General features: G+C 38.4%; 1 protein-coding gene across 1 annotated transcript in view; it reads left to right on the top strand.

Annotated features, from left to right (window-relative positions):
- The window catches only part of gse1b (Gse1 coiled-coil protein b), a 234,955-nt gene that overhangs the window by 178,888 nt on the left and 35,470 nt on the right, over positions 1-20,597 (top strand). Inside the window, 2 exon segments of the mRNA XM_058750715.1 lie at positions 2,277-2,474; positions 17,375-17,586. Coding sequence (XP_058606698.1) covers positions 2,277-2,474; positions 17,375-17,586 — 410 coding nt within the window.

Raw genomic sequence — 20,597 nt, 5'->3', positions numbered from 1 at the left:
TCTTCTCTGCTCTTTAAACACACAAAAACATTAGCCTTTATAGACAGCGTTTCTTGGGTAAAGGAGTACTCATTCAAACATCAGTTCTTTATTTACCCTTGCATTGTGAAGAAGTAGACGTCTGTCTTCAAACTGCACATTGCTGTGCTCATTCATTCATTCATTCATTCACATTGCGGCACTTCATACTGAATGGAGGTGGGGTTATGAGGTTTGACTGACAATTTGAGGATCCAATAGCGTTACGAGGTTTAGTCACAAACTCTTTTGAATGCTTTTCATTGGTGAAATATTTGTAAAACCCACAGACACACAGAACGATGACCAATAGCACTGATTTAAAATAATAATAATAATATAATAGAGATAAGGAAACTTTTGATTATTTTCCACGGCACACCCAACAGCCTGTCACGGCACACTAGTGCACAGTGGTTGGGAAACAACTGGTCTAGGCCCCTGTAGTTTTTTTTTTTATTTTATTTTAATAATATCAAAACTTTCATTCTAAATTACATTTTAGTATGCATTAGTACTACATGTCTGTCTCAGGCCTGTGTTCCTCTATTGTTAAGCTGGGCACACACTGTGCGATTTTTATTTTTTATTTATTTTATTTTTTTTTTTTTAAATTATTTTTTTTTTTTAATAGTGCTTTACTATTAATTTACGATTGTTGCTTGTCAGACTGTACGAACATGATGATCATGTCACACTGTGGGATCTCACTTGTCATTAATGTGAGACTGTACAATAGTCAAGATGTGTTAAAAACGGGTGTGCACAAGAAAACTTGTCCAGAGTTTTACATTATCAATCCATACACATTCAGTGACTGCGAGTTGCATTACACACATTCATGATGTTGGCTATCAAGAAAAGTATATGAATAGCGGCGTATTTAGGAAGAATAGTGTAAGCAGCACCACATACCCACATGAAAACAGCGGCGCAACCGGTGTTTATTATAGCAAAGGCAAGAGCGCCGAAGTTTATGGTGGTTAGAAGAAAACTCTAGCATTAATTCTGACCATGGCTTGTCATTCGTCGTAGGAGACATCACACTGTAGGACTGTGCGCCAAATCTTCTAATGCTGCCAGAATTTCATGGGGGGTAAAATTTGATCGCAACGGCCATTAATCGGATTTTAGCCTAGGATTATAGGAATCTTTTAGGATTTTCAACATTTGTTTCAGACGACCAAATCGTGGCCAAAATCGCACAGTGTGAGCTAGGCTTTAGTCCAGATTTAACCCATCACTCTGTGAATGGATTAAAAAAATAGCGATTCTGTGTTTTATCAGTGTAAATGAAACGGATACAGCATGTTTAATCTGTTGATGATGTTTTCATGTTTTGGTATGTATTTTGAGTATATGTGTGTGTGCGTGTCTGTGAATGCTGGTGGACAGACAAGCTGACCTTGGGCATGATCTTTAACCTCTACTTCTTCACCTCTGTCCTGCAGCTGTTAGGGTCAGTCATTGTTTTTTGTGTCAGGCTGTTTACGTCCTCAATTAGTCAACCCGTCAGTGTTGGGGTCCATGCAGGGGCGTCATGCACTCATGATTTTTGAGGGGGCACGGGTTTATTATTGATTTATTATTGATCAAATAAATCACAAATTGATTTATTTGATCAATAAATGGTGATGGGCAAAGTAGACTAATAGCGTAGTCTATTAACTACACATAAAAACCCGACTTTTTACTTAAGTACCAGATATGGGTGTCATGCCATAAAATATTTTTAATAAAGTCTAGCCAGAGTTCAGGCACTCTCAAAAACTCCCATTAAAATCACTGAAGCTGTTTACACTGTGAAATGAATATCTTAACTTACATTGGTAAGCACATCTGAACTTTGTTGTTTCTGATGAGAGAATTCGCCAGATAATTCAGTCGGCAAGCAAGTGAACAAAACACTGTGTTTCAGTTCATCTGAACGTCTCTGATTGGTCATTGCATTCATAAGCTCAACAGAATCGTGTGTGATTGGTTATAATGCAGCGCTGTACAAACGTGTCTGTCTCTAGCTCAGCGCCAGCCAGCGAACGCAGATTTGAATTTAGCAGCTGATGCTGTGCCGCACTGAACGATCTAATCGCACCGGTGTGATTGTATCAAATATAAAAAATATTATTTGGCTATTTTTTGTCTTTTGGAAGCATTCAAAATCCACTTGGCTCAGAAATCTTTTCTTTGAATGGGCCTCTGGGTCCATGTATCCTGTTTATTGCTTCTAATATCTCACTCTGTTTCTCTGTCTTCTTCAGGCATGAGCCATGAGCCAAAGTCACCATCATTAGGCATGATTTCCACAGCGACCCGCACCACGGCGACAGTCAGTCCCCTCACCCCATCTCCCCTCAACAGTTCTATTGTGCCCAATGGCAGTCCTGCATCTCAGTCCGCCCACTCGGGATTTGCCGCCGCTCTCCGCAAGCTGGCCAAGCAGGCAGAGGAACCCAGAGGTAAGCTGTGACCCCCATGACATTTGATCCCTGACCCATGTGTCAGTGCTCCAAGGCCACAGATGTACCCTGGGTGTCGTCCCTTTTTTGCTATGATAATGACCCTTTAGTGGAATTCAAACTGGACTGAATGAAGTCTGCTTTTCCTTGCAAGTCTTGGCCATGCTGGACTACAGTGTTTACCATGGCATTATCTCAACAGGGTCAGTAGTTCATGGCTCAGGTCATGATCCAGTGTTGTTGGCTCCTGGGGGCCCCATAGAGATTGAGTGAAATAACTGTATACTGAGCTAAAAATTGTATTCTGCTACTTCTAATACTATGTATTATCATATTTGGAAAACGTTCTGAGCAGGCTAGTTTATGTTAGATAAAGTACACCCACCCCCTAATACTACACATCTTGGCTGCGCCCAAAAGCTGAAAAATGCTGCCTTCACAGGCAGCATATGGAGTTAGAAAGGCAACAAGGCATGTCCGAATCCAATGATCATGTCACATCATGTCTGCTGAGATACCTTCATCTGATAGATTTTTGAAGGCAGCATAAAGGTATCCTTCGCTGCCTATGATATTCCATAGTCCTGTGGGTTTGATTCTGTAACAGTTGAGTTGTGGCATCTAAAAGCTGTGGTTTTTGGTCAGTTTGTCTGTAAAAGTTATTTCCACATTCAATGTCATTTCTAGCTAGAAATTAGTACTATAGAAATGTAATATTCACTTAGTTATCCCCAAAGCGCCCTCTGTTTTGTTGTAGATCATTAAACTATTATGATGTCTCAGAAGTATACCTGAAATCGTTTTCGGGAGCTAAACTGCCTGCAAAGACATTATCTGATAGGGCAACAAGGCATATGCTTTTGGACACAGCCGTTGTATGCCAACCTAATCAGACACACCTGATTCAAATGATCAGACAGTGGCCAAGTCAGTGACTACTGCCAACTGTTTGGTTACCAACATTCTTCTAAATACAGAAAAGCTCTCATACAGAACAACTTGAGGGCGAGTAAATGATAATAGATTTTTCATTTTTGGGTCAACAATCCATTTAACTGTTTAAGGAAGTAACCAGTTTGGGCCAGATGCTGCTGCATTACTGTGTGCCCACAGAGAGTGGCATTTTCTACAGATATGTTCATCATGTGTGTCTGTGTTCACATGGAATGGTGTTTGTGTATGTAGCCTGAAGAAGGTACACACACATATTCTCTACATGGTGCCCGGCTGTGTTTGTAGACAGTGTCTCAGCGGGGAAGCGGTCTTTAACAGTCTGCCAGAATACCACATGCTTCTTGTCTTCTCCTGCTTGTCCCCTAGTGTGAGTGCTCTCCAGCAGACCCAGGAATAGCTGTCCATATAGAGAATGCTTTGGTCTGAATGGATCCATCACCCTGCTGTGATTTTAATTTTATGTATTCTAATACGTTGTGTGTAAAATTCAGGATCAGTCGGGGCGGCACAGTGGCTAGTTGGTTAGCACTGTTGTCTCACAGCAAGAAGGTCCCCGGTTCGAGCCCCAGCAGGTGTGTGGTGTTTGCATGTTCTTCCTGTGTCAGCTTGGTACTCCGGTTTCCTCCCACAGCCCAAAAACATGCAGGTCAGGTGAACTGAAGATTCTAAATTGTCCCCCCCAACTTGTAAGACAGACTTGTGTATGGATTAACTGGTTCTCGCCATGAATATAGCCATAGATGCTGGAATGGCATTAAGAGGAAAATAAACAAGACCACAATCAAAACCCATTGTGTTCCAGTTCAGACTTTACCAGCTATCTTTGCCCCTCCTTGTTCTGTGCATTGTTTGCATTGTGACCGTTCTCTGCTGCTTCAACTAGTCTCTGAATTTGACAAAGTTTGTGAGATACCTGACAGTAAATGAAGAATGAAATGAGATTGAGACACTATCCAAAAACCCACCTTTGAGTTAGGTCCAGTTACACATTTACTTGCCTCTAAACGTCAATTTAAAAGCAAACTCTTGTTGGTTGACCATATTGTCTCTTCCTTTGTGAGTGGTTGGGTGGTTCTTGGTTAGGATAAACTGCAGTGTGGAGACGTTATGCTGATGCTCAGCACTAGCACTCAGCTAGCTGTTTTTCATCACCTGTGTTAACTCTGCCTTCTGTTTCTCTTTCTCATTGTGTCTGTATCTGTAGCCCATCTGTGGGTGGCATTTAAAAACAGACAGTTGATGCACATTATGATTAGGTCACTCTCACTGTTAAAAACAGCTCTAGAAACGCCTCTTCCCAGTGTCTTGTCTGATTTGTCTCCAGTCCAGACAGCTGTAGGTGGGCCACAGGAGCTTACAGACTGGACCAGTGAAACGGGTGAGTGACAGTGATCTGAATAATGGCAGGTCAGGTGTAGGCTGACATCCAGTTTCCCAAAACTTTATTTCAGTTGCTGAGGCAAGAGAGATACATAAACATACAGTTCCCGCTGTGAGATTTCCTGTAAAAAACACATCGTACTTTGGAGGACAAAACCTGCAAAAATAATGAATGAATGAATTAATAAATAAATAAATCTGAATGAATGTGAAATAAATATGTATACTGCACAAACTAAATGATAAATACCTAAATAAGTAAATTTGCGAGAAATCGCTTTCTTTTTTTTTTTTTTTACCAAAACACCAAATCTGAAGTTAAAGTTTTCATTTAGCCATAAAACTGAAATTTCTAAATTTAATAATCAGTAAATTAATAACATTTATTTAATTAACACTCAAGTAAAAAACTGAGTTGTATACAAAGATTTAAATTGTTTATTTTTAATTTTTGATTTACTAATGTGTTCATTCAGTTAGTGATAATAATTTATTGGATTTATATTTGAAATATTTATTTACATTTGTTTTACAATTAGTTATTTCTGTAAGTATGCACTTGTGTATTTATTCTTTAGTTGTTTTTATCTGTATTTCACAGTTATATTTCCTCCTCCAATGTGATGTTCAGAAGTGGTCCATTCTGGTTACCCTGTTACCTATACACAAAATTGGATTACAAATGCCATTTATTTCCATTACATTATTATACAACCATTTATTTCTGAGATAATTGGATACAATGTCAATGTCAAATGTTTATGGTTGCATACTACACAATATTAGGAAAAAAAAGTTGCAGTATGCAGCACACAAGTATTCATTTCTGAACACGACCAATCTGTCTCTCTCACAGCAGGTGTGGTGTGTGTGATTAATTAACTGCTCCATGTGGACTTGGATATTAAAGGGCTCATCCTTTATCCAGCAGAGACAGAAGTAGAGGGAAGGAGTAAGTCTCTAGTTCTGGTTGAGAAGAGAGAGCGGCAGACGTGGCCCTGGGGGGTAGGGGTACCCTGTTTTTTTGTGGCCTTCCATCTGTAGAAACAGGCTGCATACATAACACAAGCTCATCGTCACACTCACATAAGTGATGGTGGCTCTGTTCTACAAACTGGTGACAATTTAAAGCATCATAGGTAGTGGTCGACAGATATTGTTTTTTTTTGACTGCCGATATCTTGGAAAGCAGGGTGGCCGATGGCCGATAAAATTTTATTTAATGTTAATTAAAATATTTAAGAAATTTGAATCATTTTAAAATAGATTAAAATATAAATGGGTAAATTAAACATACTTATACTTTAGATGAAAAAGTATTTTTCACAAATAAATACATATTTAATAAAAATATAATTGAAAAGGAAGTAAACACTGTAACTAACAGGGCACTCTGTATTCTGGGAAGTTTGTGTGCATTGGGAATCATATTGTTCAAATAAAGCCAAGGTAACAGTCATTTTACATACAGCACACAGTGAAAATGACATGAATATGACAGTGGGCAAATGCATAAAGAGCAGTATAGTTTGAAATCACAATTTGTGTGGCGTGCGGAGATGCTGCCTAAGTAGAATGCATAGAATTGGTCTCTTACGTGATTTCATCTCAATTGAGATCCAGCTGTGGAAAGAACAAAACTGATGTGTGTTCATTCAGAATGGTCTTGATATCTGCTGTTTCACGGAATGGACCATGTGAGCGCACCAAAAAACAATGACGTGTGTGTTTGTGTGTGCGTGGGGCAGCATATGGACTGAGGCGTGTTGAGTTGTGCTCTCACACCAGGTGTGAAATGGGCTGTTTAATTAACTGCTGATGCTGTTCTAATGCAGCCTGAGGTGTGTGTGTGTGTGTGTGTGGTCAGTGTGAGGTAGAGGTGGGTTAATAGATGAACCCTCAGAGAACAGAGATGCACATTAATCACACGAGCACACACACACACACACACACACAGTCTCTCTCTTTCTTTGCAGTGTGAAATCTGTTCATTTTAGTGGCATTCAGAGCGTGACAGGAAGTGTTGGAACCTCTAGTCCATATATGGGAACGGCTTCCTCTGAGAGCAGCTTGCACAGACGCATCGCACTGAATACATTTGAATACAATTAGCATCTCATAAAAGCATACCAGTTTGACTCAGATGGTGTGTGTGTCAATGAGAGGCCCATCTGCCTGTGTGTGTTTCATTTGAAAGAAAAGACACCCATAAAACCTGCTTGAGAGAGATCTGATGCCTGCTTCTCCGTCACACACATTCCCTTATGATGATGTTTGGTGCAGTAATTTAGTGCTAATGCTGTAAAGACACATAAAATATAAATGTGTCTGACAGATCCACACTCACGGGAGCTGCAGGAGGATGATGATGTTTGATGGATGAGCACGTGCCAGAGTGAATAAAAGAGAAGAAAGCTGTAAAGGCGGGGGGCGGGGGGTATCTTGCTGCACATGTGCCTGCAGTCCTGCTGAATTATTCACTGTGTCCTGTGTGTCACACTGGGAGAAACAAATGAGAAGACAGTGAGAAACGGCAGCAGATGAGCAGCTATCAGTAAGGACTACAGGTATCACACCGCTGTTGTGTAATAGGGAACTGCCTCTGTAGGCAGCAGTATAAGGCATCATAGGCATTACACTCCTGACATGAAGGTTACAAAAGTTAGGCAACTTAATCACACTGCCTCGTCCCATAGCTTCTTTTTGTCCAATTTCCAGCAGAATGGCATTAATCCATCATGGATAAGGCAATACCATAAAAAAGTAAATCCAAGATGGCAGATGTAGATATATATTGATAATATATTTACAGTTAGGGCTGTGCGATATGATGATATATATCTGATGGACGAAATAAAAACTATCATTTCATATGCTCTATCGTTTATTTCGTGGTGTCGCAAAATACATTGTTTACGGTAATACTTTTTCATCATTTGGATGACTGCGATCTTTACATACCACCACGGGGCGTGAAAGGGAGACAGAACCAGGTGGAGAACGACCAGCCAGGACAAAACTACAGTTTTAAACCATAGACTGTAAAAAAAAAAGATGGACGACACACCTTCACTCACTTCTATTGAAGAAAAGTGAAACCGCCATTGTCCCAATAGGGCGCAGCCATATTGCGCTGATTTGGGACCAGAGTCTGCGCAGTAACGAACTCTGGACCAGAGTCTGCACAGTAGTGAGCGAAGTGGACCCGCGTCCTGCCCACACTCCCGCAGAGTCGATCGCAAGCTCATGCCCCTGACTCTTTTTTTTTTAATTATCCTGACTGCTCCAATTTTTGTCTGCTGATTGCCGTATGAGGCTTGTGTTAAAATAAGATAAATACAACCTTCCTGATTTCCAATTTCTTCCTGAAGATCCCGAAAAAGTCAGTTGGCTCTAGGGCTGTGACGGTTGCCATGACAACCACATCAGTGCATTGGTCCACTGCCACCAGCGGCAATGCGTGTGACGTCACACTCTATAACAAGCATTAAATACAAAGTTTTGTGTAGAAGTGCAATAACAGTTGCAATAGAATTCTGTGTTTATAGCATATACTATTTAGCTGTAAATTGTTTTATTTAGACTGTTAATTCACAAAATTCACTAATTACCTCAAACGCCATGGCATTTCCTTTACACCTTCTCTACACCGGACGCGAGAGGCGTTGTGCGGCACGACAAAATACAATAGTCAGTAGAACACAATACATTATAATCAGTGATGCTGTCAACACAGGATGCGGTGCAGCACGACTGCCTCGTTTTATTTATGACGTGCTGACACAAAGTTCAAATGATTTTAATGGTCACTTTGTCACGTCCAGTGTAGACAGACTTTATCTGTTGCGGTGCGGCGCGTTAAGTGTTAAATGGGCGAGCACTTCATAATATCTCAAGAGCCATTTCTTTGCTATTTGCGAGAGGAGGCCAGCGAAGACCCGCTTGCAAGGCAAGATACCTAGCCACATTTGTATGGCGTTCGGATAGGTTCTTTATTATTACGCTGTAACATACACTCGTCTCACTGAACGTCTCACTGACGTCTTAATTTTTTATTTTTTTTTTCCTATTTAATCCATTGAATTTAAGACGCAGACGAGGCGTAGACGTCACGTAAGTCACGTGTGGCAGTGAAGTGTCGAGCCAGACGTCACGCGTGATTCACGTGTGGCTGTGAAGTTATTTTTTATTTTTTTCGCTAACACGTACCATAACACGCTGCTCACACGGCTCAGTGCAGTGTGTGAACGAATGCACAATTTACTTGCTCTTCATTCACTCCTCTCAATGAACGTGACATCTGCGCCTGATTTGTAACGTGACGTCTGCGTCTGACCTTTTTTTTTTCTTCAGTTTTTAGTGCATCTGTTTCCCCGGCTAACTTGTACAATATACATTAATCGTGTGCATATTAAATATAAATATATTAATATAATAATAATAATTTAGACATATTTTTAGACATTTATTTTTATTACACTATTTGTAAAAGTATAAAGTGCAGTACAGTCATTCCCTGCATCAATGAGAAATTTGATGTATAAATGTATTTGTAGGCTGGATGACTCACATAATAATATTATAATGTTGTTGTCATCTAGGCTTACTAATGTGGGATATCAGTCCTCTATGAGGACATATTGGTATAACTGTCTTTTTTAATGTGTATTGTTTTGGGTTGTATTGTGTGTTTCTTGCTAATGGACCTTGAGTCTGGAAATAAAGTTGAAATAAATATAACGGTAACATAAAACGTCTATAACATATAAATAACATAAGTCTCCGAAAGGAATCCTTTAGTGAAGTTTGTGTTGCTTATAGGTATATTCATGTCGTTTTTTTGTTTGTTTTTTTTGTTTTTAAGAAACATTAGAAATAATGTTAAATTGATACAATTTCTATATTTTTAATAATAATCTGCCAGGATTTTGTCAATCAATCCTGTAAAAAATATCACAGAAAAACTTTAAACAGCACAATTGTTTCCGTTGACAGTATACATTGAAGGATCATGTGACACAGAAGACTGGAGTAATGATGCTTTGCATCACAGAAATAAGTATATTAAAATAGAAAACCATTATTTTAAATGGTAATAATATTTCACAATAACCAGACCCCGCCCCTTCAATTAATAAATAGCCTAAATAAATAAAATCTTATATAAATATGATTCACCTATTTCTAAGGTAAAAGCTTATTTTACGATGATCAGTGAATTATGTTTACCAAACAAGCAAAGAAGAATTAAATATAGGGGTGTGCGATATAGACAAAAATGATACCTCGGATTTTATCCATAACGATAATCAGACTATATGTGAATGCACACGACACAAATAAAAGTAGACCGTTCCGAATGATGTATTACTCTTACCTTTATAAGCAAAAAGTATGGCATATTTTAAGCTGTTTCTACTGTAAGAAAAAAAAAGCAAGTGATCCTGCTGGCGCCTCCATGTCCTGCAGAGCGGCTTCAGCTTCCACTCTCCGCACAAACTGTTGATATGCGTCGAACAGCGCACATTTATATAGGTTAAACATTTAAACAACATTGTGATATGCTTGAACTGTTTTATAGATTTTATTTTAGACTAGTCGTGATGACTTTAGAAGGCTAAATTGATCAAACATAGGCTTTTATCATCTTACTGTCAGCCGCTGGCCGCTTTGTCGTTAATGTAAAAAATAAATAAATAAAAAACCTTACCTTTAACGAACAAAAAATTCTCCAAACGTTTTTCTAAACATAATTATTTTTTCATTACTTACAAAACTGAACTGTTTTAATAACAGCTGTATAAGCTGTTTTGGGAGAAGGGGAAATATAGAGGCTAATATAGATCTCTTCTATAGTAAGTGTGTATTAAAAAACTAATTTATAAAGAATTTAAACGTATAGCTACAGGAGGTTATCAGTGCTATTTTCTGAGAGATGTTGAACCCTCAGTAGGAGATAAATATTTTACCTTTTATCATACAGTTGCTCCAAAGGTTAAGGAGACACATTACAGAATTATGTTTAGGATTTACCCTGTTAGTGATTTTATACAGAAAACATTTAAATTTTAAGTGGACCCATGTGTTTTTTTTTTTTTATTATTCTTTTTCTGAAACACTTGATCACACTGATCATCTATTTTTTTACTGAGATGTTACTTCTAAATTCTGGTTTGATATTCATAGTTGGTTATCAGTAAAAATGTAAACAATTCCTCCATTTGTTTTGCAGGATATATTTTCTTTAATGTGATTTAAATTCTCTTTTTTAAATGTTGTCAACTTTGTTTTATTTTTGGATAAAATATCATATTCATACATGCAAATGGTAAAAAAAAAAAAAAATTAAGCCGTCCTTTGTTTCAGAGCTTTAAGTACTTAAAAAATAAAATAAACAAAGTCTGAAACTCTTTGCCACTCCAAAATATTTATTATTTTAATGTATCTTTATTTGATGTCTTTTTGTACAATGGCATACAGAAATGTTAATATCATTTGTACAAATTAGTATTTACAATTTGGAATAAGCTATAGCATACATAAGAAAGGTAAATAGCACTTATAGCTAACTATACAAAATTGAGGAGGAGTAAAACAATAAAAGAGAATGAATATGAATAATAAAGCATGAATAAGTGTATGGAAAGTGCTGGAAACCCTTGCAGCAGACGCAGACATCACTTTCAGGCAGAATAACTTTGATGTGGCAGACGTAAACGTCACGCAGACGTCACGTTCAGGCAGCAGAACTGTGATGTGGCAGACGCAGACGTCACGTTCGGCAGACGCAGACGTCACGTTCGACAGACGCAGACGTCACGTTCAGTGAGACGAGTGCATGTAACAGCGTAATATTAATGGACCCGGCCGAACGCCATACATTTGCACAACAAGCACACCATCTGAATGCGTGTTCAGTGCGGCTGGAAACATCATAACACCAATGAGGTCCTCCTTTAAACCGGACAATATCAACATGTTTGTTTTTGTGTCAAAGAATTTTAAATCTAACATTATATAAAAGCCAAGGTAGGTTTAAGCATTAGTGTTTACGTTCTAATTGTTATCAGGCCAACGCAGATTTTCCAGCATGTGATTGAAGTTGTTACTAATTATTTAGGCTACTTTCATATTTAACTGTATTATTTCTTTGATAGCCTAGTGTTTTGCAGGCTGCGTGTTGCCGTGTTAACTGACGGAAGTACTAAAATAAACATGTACGTTTGTTAATAGTTTGAGGCTGAGTCGCCCCCACATTTATTTATTTTTTGTTTCAAAATTTTATATATATATATATATATATATATATATATATATATATATATATAACACCGCGTCACCGCCGGTAGTTGGTCCATTACCACCGTAGTGGTAAAAATCTGCCACCGTCACAGCCCTAGTTGGTGCCTCAGTTCACTCAGAGAAGCTGTCTCCCGTTTTTATAGCGTCACATAACTAACTAAAACCAAACTAATTTAAAAAAACGAACACTTTAACTTACATCAGCGTGATAAAATCTACAAATGACAAAAACCATGTTTGTAAACTAAATATTTGAGGTGAAATTTAATTATTTAGTTCGACTCATGTCCCATTAGATTACATGGAGAGGGCGGGGTTTATGACCTATACTGGGATCAGCCACCTGGGGGCGATCGAAACACGATGGCTTCACTTATGAGGACTAGTGCGGCACACTTGGTTGAAACCATAGACTGTAAAAAAAAAAAAAGATGGACAAGGCATCTCCACTTCCTTCCACTCTAGAAAACTGAAACCAAAGGATCTCAGTATGGCCGTTGCCATCTTGAGAAAATGACATCATTTGGAGCCCGAGTCTGCGCAGTAGAGTCGTGAGGTGGAGCCGCGGAATCAAACTCCTGCCCAAACTCCCGCAGACCCAATCAACCATAACGACACGCCCCGTTTTTATAGCATCAAATTACTAGCTAAAATGAAACTTATCACAAAAACGAACAATTGAACATATATCAGCGTGATAACAACTACCTTAAATGACCAAAACCATATTTTGGAAAATTGTATTGGAAGTGTAATTTATTTTTCTATTTTGACTCATGTTCCATTCATTTACATGGAGAGGGCGGGGTTTATGACCTGTACTGCAGCCAGCCACCAGGGGGCAATCAAAGAGCCCGCAGCTTCACTTTTCAGGATGTGTGAGGCACACCCAGTTAAAACACAGAGCTATATGCGTGCGCTGTCTCTGTTTCTGTGAGAGAGGAGCGTGCATTTTTTGCCACTTTATTGGCTTTGAACGATTACATAAACCCACTTACTGTATATGCATCATAATCTCCGTCTTTGCAAGTATCCTCATAAACACAGTGATTTAGGTTTTAAGAGTGAGAAAACGCATATGTAACAGTATGTTGGATCCGGACCTCGGTCTTAAAGGGGAAGCTGTCCAATATTCGTCCTGTCTTATTTCTTATTTATTGTAGTTTTTTGTCCTATTCACTGTAAAAAAAAAAAGTTGAGCCAACTTAAAATTTTAAGGCAACCAGCTTCAGCAGATTTTTGAGTTTTCTCAACTTGTCATTTTAAGTTTATGCAACAAAAATTTGAGAATCTCCAACAAAAATAAGTTGAGCAAACTCAAAAATCTGCTGAAGCTGATTGCCTTAATTTTAAGTTGGCTCAACTTTTTCTTTTTGTCTCTTTTTAGGCTTGAATTAGTTTGATATTCACATTCACACAAGGATTATGAAAATTCTATGGTATCAAAAATTTTAATATCATAAAAAACTTTTTAAAAGAAAAAAAATATCTATATCGTGATATATCGTTATCGTGATATAAAATTACTCATATTGTGATATAAGATTTTGGTCATATCGCCACCCCTATTTACAATTACACATTCAATTGTGAAATGTATCAATTAAAAAAAAATCACAATTTAAATACAGACTGTTTTCATGCAAGTTTGTGTTTACTTTGTCATGTCATTCCTCTGATGCTGCTTGTTTTGGAATCTGTTAGGTCGAATCTCTCATTCACTTCACAAGTTGCTGCTTATGTAGATTGTTCCAAATCACTTATTCAAGAGCTTCAGTTTCAGTTTAGAGCTGAAATATCAACAGTGGTTTGATCACTGAAAAAAAGAATACCTTGCCCACCAAAAAGAGAGACTTTTGAAGTTAAATCAAGTAAAATCAAGTGAACCAAAAAATGGTTCTGATATTAGGTAAGGCTTAGTAACATGTAAGCTTTCCTGTAGCTCAAATAGTAGAGCATGGCGCTAGCAACGTCAAGATCATGGGTTCGATTCCCAAGGAAAGCAAGAGCTGATAAAATGTAGAAGCTGTAACTTGAATGCAATGTAAGTCACTTTGGATAAAAGCGTCTGCTAAATGCATAAATGTAAACAATGTATTTTCAAATTATTTTATTTATCTTGTTTATTGTTAGTTAGCACTAATACAACCTCTTAACCATCCTAACCCTTGAAAATAATCATTATTTGCAGCCCTATTTCAGTTGGGATACTGCATGTGTAATGGATGTTGGTTTTGGAAGAGAGGCTAAGGTGTGTGTGTAGCCTGTGTTAATTGACAGAATGAGACAGGAGGAGACACTCGGGTCTTTGGGACTCAGCTGCAATTTGCTGTTGTAGATTAACTCTCACTCTCTCGTTCTCTCTCCCTCTCTCTTTCGCTCTATCACTCTGCATGCATGTTTAATGGTGTGCAGCTGTAATTACTGCAGCAAGTGCCTCCTCACCTCTGCTCACCTTTGCTCCTCCTTTGGTGTTAACAGAAACCTTTGTGGCATTTCTCTTAAAAGCTTTCTTCTGAGAACACCAGCTCCTAATGTCTTCCCTCAAAAGAAACCTGTTTTACAGACATCATGGGGTTAAATATCTTGACACTCGAATGAACAGGGCTGAGATTACTGAAAAGTAGTTCTTATTCAGATTATTATCCCGCTCCATTTGTAAGGTATATTTTCTGCACCGGGTAAAATTTACAGTAACATTTTAGAATAGGGACTAGGGCTGGGCGATAAATCGATTTTATTGATTAACTCGAATTTGTAGTTTACGTCGATTTGTTTGAATGAAAATCAGTTTTCTCTTTAACATACGCCGACGCTCCCCTCTGGGCTCCCGTAGTCCCGAATGGGCTCAGCCCTCCCCCCGCGCGCTTGCCATATTAGAGTTTAGGTAGGGTTTCGTGATCCTCCCGCAATCCGCCGCATCCCAACGTGTTCGCAAAGAAAATGACATGTACTGCGGAATGCGGATCCCTTAAAGCAGTGTTATTTTTGGCGTGGCTCACGAGACTCATGCGGCTCGCCAAGCTTTAATTTGTGGCTCGCATGGCAGTAAATAATACGATGATATGAGCAAAACAGAGATTTCATAAAAACATTAAAATAAAAAGCAGGGCTATAACCCATAAAAAATTCACACCATGTCTACACCGGTCGTGAGCGTCACGGTGCGATCAGGGCTTTATGATTTCCGCGATGCGGAAAACGCGGACGGAATCGCGGAATCTAGTTATAAAAACACAGTTTACTGTATAACGCGGAATGTCATTGAATTTGTCAAAGTTTGGATGAATAAATCAAAAGTAGCTATTACACTTAAATCAAATCGTGATATGAACTAGTATCTGTAAATGTTAAGCTGCAAAAATACCATTTAAATATGAATCCTGCGTGTCTCGTTATGAATGAATGCACAGACGCGCAGTTTCGTTTACTACACATACTGAAGCGTTTCAGCGCCTGCCGTCTGGCCAAATGAGGACATAAATACATGAACAACAGTCAGTGTCTGCTGACTGTTATTTTTTTTTTTTAAATACCCAAAACAGCGGGATTACAAAATGGAAATATAGACTAGAAAGATATTTAAACTTGCTCTGCCCTTACATCCATGACATTGACTCACTGCAGAGAATAAATACAAGATAGGAGGAAAATGTTTTTTTTTTAATCGTAAATCGGATTTTTGGTGAAAAAATCGGGGATTTTTTTTTTTAGGCCATTTCGCCCAGCCCTAATAGGGGACCGATTCTCACTCTTAACAAGTTGCTTATTAGCATGCCTATTATTAACATATTGGCTGTTTATTATTACCATAGACTGTAAAAAAGATGGACGACGCGTCTCCGCTTCCTTCCACTATAGAAAAGTGAAGCGAATACATCTCAGTATGACCGCTGCCATCTTGAGTAAATGACGTCATTTGGAGCCCGAGTCTGCACAGTAGAGATTAGTTTGGAGCCCGAGTCTGCGCAGTAGAGTCGTGAGGTGGAGCCGCGGAATCAAACTCCCGCCCAAACTCCCGCAGACCCAATCAACCATAACGACACGCCCCGTTTTTATAGCATCAAATTACTAGCTAAAATCAAACGTATCACAAAAACGAACAATTGAACATATATCAGCGTGATAACAACTACCTTAAATGACCAAAACCATATTTCGTAAAATTGTATTGGAAGTGTAACTAATTTTTTTTTTTGACTGAAGTTCCATTCGTTTACATGGAGAGGGCGGGGTTTATTACCTGTACTGCAGCCAGCCACCAGGGGGCAATCAAAGAGCCCGCAGCTTCACTTTTAAGGTCGAGTGAGAAACTAGCCCTATCCTGTCAGTAGCAGCAAATGTGAATCTTGCAAGAGTTTTAGCATGTGTGTATACATTAAGCACTTTGTATCAAATGCTTCATTTAGTAAGTCCATAGTAGTTAAAGACACCTAATACAAAGTGGAACCACTTTCTTCTGTGGGGCACAAGACATGTTTAGCAGATGAACACCTCAGTCACCATTCACTTTGATTGTATGGAAAAAGATGCAGTGAAAGTTAATGGTGACTGAGGCTATATTCTGCCGAACATCAACTGTGAGGGGGAGTAAACAAAATTTTCTTCTGTTTTCTTTTTTTTAGCGGAAGTACTCCTTTAATATATAAATATTCCACATGTGCCGCATGAGTTTTTTTGTGCATTGGCTAGTGTTATGTTAGACCCTGCTCACCTCTTACAGCCGACAAACTGACAGACTGAGAGACAGATGGAGTGTGTGTAGAGGTGCACTAATGATGACAGCTTTAGAGAGCGATGATTAAGCACTGGATTGTAATTGGCTGGATGTCCATGCAGATAAAGAATTCAGGACGAACACACAGGACTTTCTTTTTTCTCTCTCTCGTCAGAGCTTTTCCTGTCATCTTTCTTCATGAATTCTCCTCCCCGTCTCCATCTAATGTTTGATGTAGGCTGTGTGTCTGTGTCTCTACTCCTCCACGAGACATTTATATTTATATAGTATATCCTTTCCACTTCAAACTGAAATAGTCAAAAATAAACGGGTGCGCACACAGCTTTAAGTGCAGAGATGTGTAAGAAGCTGGTGCAGTGTGTTTGCAATGTGGGTTTCAGTTTGCTTTTAATTATAAGCTACAATCTCATGCAGAGGTCACATGATTTTTGTTTTTAAGCATAAAGAGACAATACCTAGATAAATGGCATGAAGTGGATTACAGAATGACTGATAAACTGTTTCTCTCCTGTTTCCTCTCATTTAGCAGGATCTTCCATCAGCAGCGAATCATCTCCTGTCTCATCTCCAGCCACTAACCACAGCTCCCCAGTCAGTACGCCCAAGCGAGGCCCCATGGGTCCAGTTATAGTGCCTCCTGGGGGCCACAGCGTACCCAGTACCCCACCTGTTGTCACCATAGCACCCACTAAAACGGTCAACGGCCTGTGGAGGAGTGAGAGCCGACCTGTACGAGAGGTAAAGTTAATCACAATATACAAAACCCTAGAGAGCCATCTCACTGATACAAAGGCAGCTTTGTAACATGTTAAGAGAGTCTTAGAATGCAACAATTTTATTGTCTACCTTACAGACCAGCCGTCTTGTCAGGAACCTTAACGTGCAGTTTAGGTAGGCAGCTGAAAAGGAAGAGAGCATGTGGAATTCTCACGTTTTCCCCAGGTTCATCAGTTCTCTGTATCTGTCTGTATAACAATGCATAGTAATGATTTACAAAAATCTATTTCAAATAAATGTTTTTCTTTTAAGTATCACAGTTTCCACAAAACATATTAAGCAGTTTTGTCAGCACCAATAGCCTAGTGGGCAATGCTTCGACATACTACATTGTTGTGTTATGGCGTCCCGAGTTAGAATCCCAGCTCGAGGACATTTCCCATTCCCACCCCCACCTCTCTCTCTCTCTCTCTCTCTCTCCCACTTCGCTTCCTGTCTACTCTACACTATCCTATCTTTATAAATGCAGAATGCCACATAAAAAAAACAAAAAAAAAAAACAGTTATAGATCTGCTATGCTGCTGCTGCTGGCTATTGCTGTAGTTGTAAATTATTGCTGCTGCTGCTGCAAGTGCGTATGGCGATACAGTGCTGTGAGTATTGAAGACATACTGCTGCTGCACAAATAGCATATAAAATAACCCGTAGCAGATCTATACAGGTGGAGCTGGGGAAGGTGGTGATTTTCAGAGGAAACCAGACATTTAAATGTAAAGTAGCAAGCTCATCGGCTGCGTATGCAACATGAACCAATCAGCTTGTGCCAAGTCATTTAATGCTGTGAATATCATCAGTTACGTTAATACCCGTCAGCCAGCGTATGGAAGAAAAATAATGACATATGTCTTTGAAACAAAAAAGGATGTTGAATGGCACTAACTGAAAAAATAATGCATTGCATTAACAGTGCTTGCATTTTGATGCCTTGTATTTCCAGGGCTTGCATTTTTAGGTCCTGAAATTTAACAGTTGTTTATTTAAGCCGTGAATATTTCAATTCAAAATATTTCGCACATTGTCATGATTAAAAATTCAATAATTCATATTCACCTTCCAGAATTCACTTACGAAATATTCAATCTGTTTAAAAATACAATGTATAATATTTGACAGGCAAATTTCGGTCCATTTTATTTCACTTTCCAAATTCGCTTTCACAAATTCAGTGGTTAAAATTCGGCAGAAAATTCGCCATTGCACATCCGGGAGCTGCACGAAGAGCACCGATGCATGATCTCCAGCTGTTGTCAGTTGCTCACCAGCAGGTGGCGCAAGCAGCTGTTGATGAAGACCAAAGCAACAGGTGGATTGTCATTCATTCACAAAAACTGATCTGCAGAAATGGAGCAAGCGCTAAGTAGAAGTTTTGATTATCGGGCAAGGCAAGTTTATTTATATAGCACATTTCATACACAGTGGTAATTCAAAGTGCTTTACATAAAAGGAAGTGAAATAGTCATTAAAAATAATAATAATAATAACAAGGAATTAAAAATAATAATCACAACAATAAAAACTAAATTATTTACAAATTGATTTAAAAAGAATTTAAAACATTTAAGAATAGTGCAGTCAGTTCAGATGTAGCACAGTGCTCATTCAACAAATGCACAGCTAAACAGATGAGTTTTGAGTCTGGATTTAAATGTGGCTAATGTTTTAGCACATCTGATCTCTTCTGGAAGCTGGTTCCAACTGTGGGCGGCATAATAGCTAAAAGCGGACTCCCCTTGTTTTGTGTAAACCCTTGGCATTTCTAACTGACTCGATCCTAATGATCGGGGCCAGTATAAACATATGGAAAAGCTGATTGTATGTATGTTTAATTCAACATCTTCGCTGTTTCCCATAGCCTACATGTAAGCAGCTTTCTCTATCAAAAAGGAGATTATAATGCTGTTTTGCCCAATTCTGAAGTTTAGATCTGAGTTTGGTCTTTTAATATCTGTCATTGCGTTAGTACACTGAGCCGCGTAATGTGTTTTCTTTAACAGATTTCTGAGGGAAACCACGTGAAACTTTGCACGTTCGTTCATATTCTACATCTGCTTAACTGTCAATATAGTTCGCATCATCAATAAAGCATTTTCTGAGATCTGAGGACTCACATTACTGTATTAGTTCACTGAGGTGCGCTACATGTCATTGGGGAATCCTGGAGTGTGACGTATGAGGGGAACCCCAGTATTGTACAGCACAGCATCACACAAGCCATGATATAAAGTTACGGAAACTAAGCAACCGAAAGCAGTATACAGTGGTGTGAAAAAGTTTTTGCCCCCTTCCTGTTTTTTTACATTTTTTGCATATTTGTCACACTTGAATTATTCAGATCATCAAACTAATTTTAATATTACACAAAGATAACCTGAGTAAATACAAAATGCAGTTTTGAAATAATGATTTCATTTATTAAGGGAAAAAAGCTGTCCAAACCTGCCTGGCCCTACGTGAAAAAGTAATTGCCCCCTAAATCTAATAACTGGTTGTGCAGCAATCAAGTATTTGCGATAACTGGCAATTAGTCTTTCACATTGCTGTGGAGGAATTTTGGCCCACTCTTCTTTGCAGAATTGTTTTAATTGAGCCACATTGGAGGGTTTTCAAGGTGTGAAAGGACTGTTTAAGGTCATGCCTAGGGTTGTAACGGTATGAGATTTTCACGGTATGATAATCATCTCAGAAAATATCACGGTATATTTTAAACAATCATTCTTATCAGTAACAATGATTCTTAAAAGAATAACAACCTAAAAATAAATTACAAATAAGAACAAAAGTAATTTGAGTGAGAACAAACTTGAAACCATTTTAATGAAAGTATTGAAGTCTCCCTTCTGAAAAAATAAGAAATAAATTTTGTTTCATTTTAAAAAACAATTAAAAATAAGGATATACACCTTATGCATATCTATATCACACTTTAACATTTTAATTAATGATTTAAAAATGTTATCAAATGAAAATTTAA

This window comes from Onychostoma macrolepis, chromosome 18 (assembly GCF_012432095.1).
Source record: "Onychostoma macrolepis isolate SWU-2019 chromosome 18, ASM1243209v1, whole genome shotgun sequence".
NCBI classification, from domain to species: domain Eukaryota; kingdom Metazoa; phylum Chordata; class Actinopteri; order Cypriniformes; family Cyprinidae; genus Onychostoma; species Onychostoma macrolepis.
The sequence above is the reverse complement of the archived record's forward strand: the minus strand, read 5'-3'. Positions and strand labels throughout refer to the sequence as shown.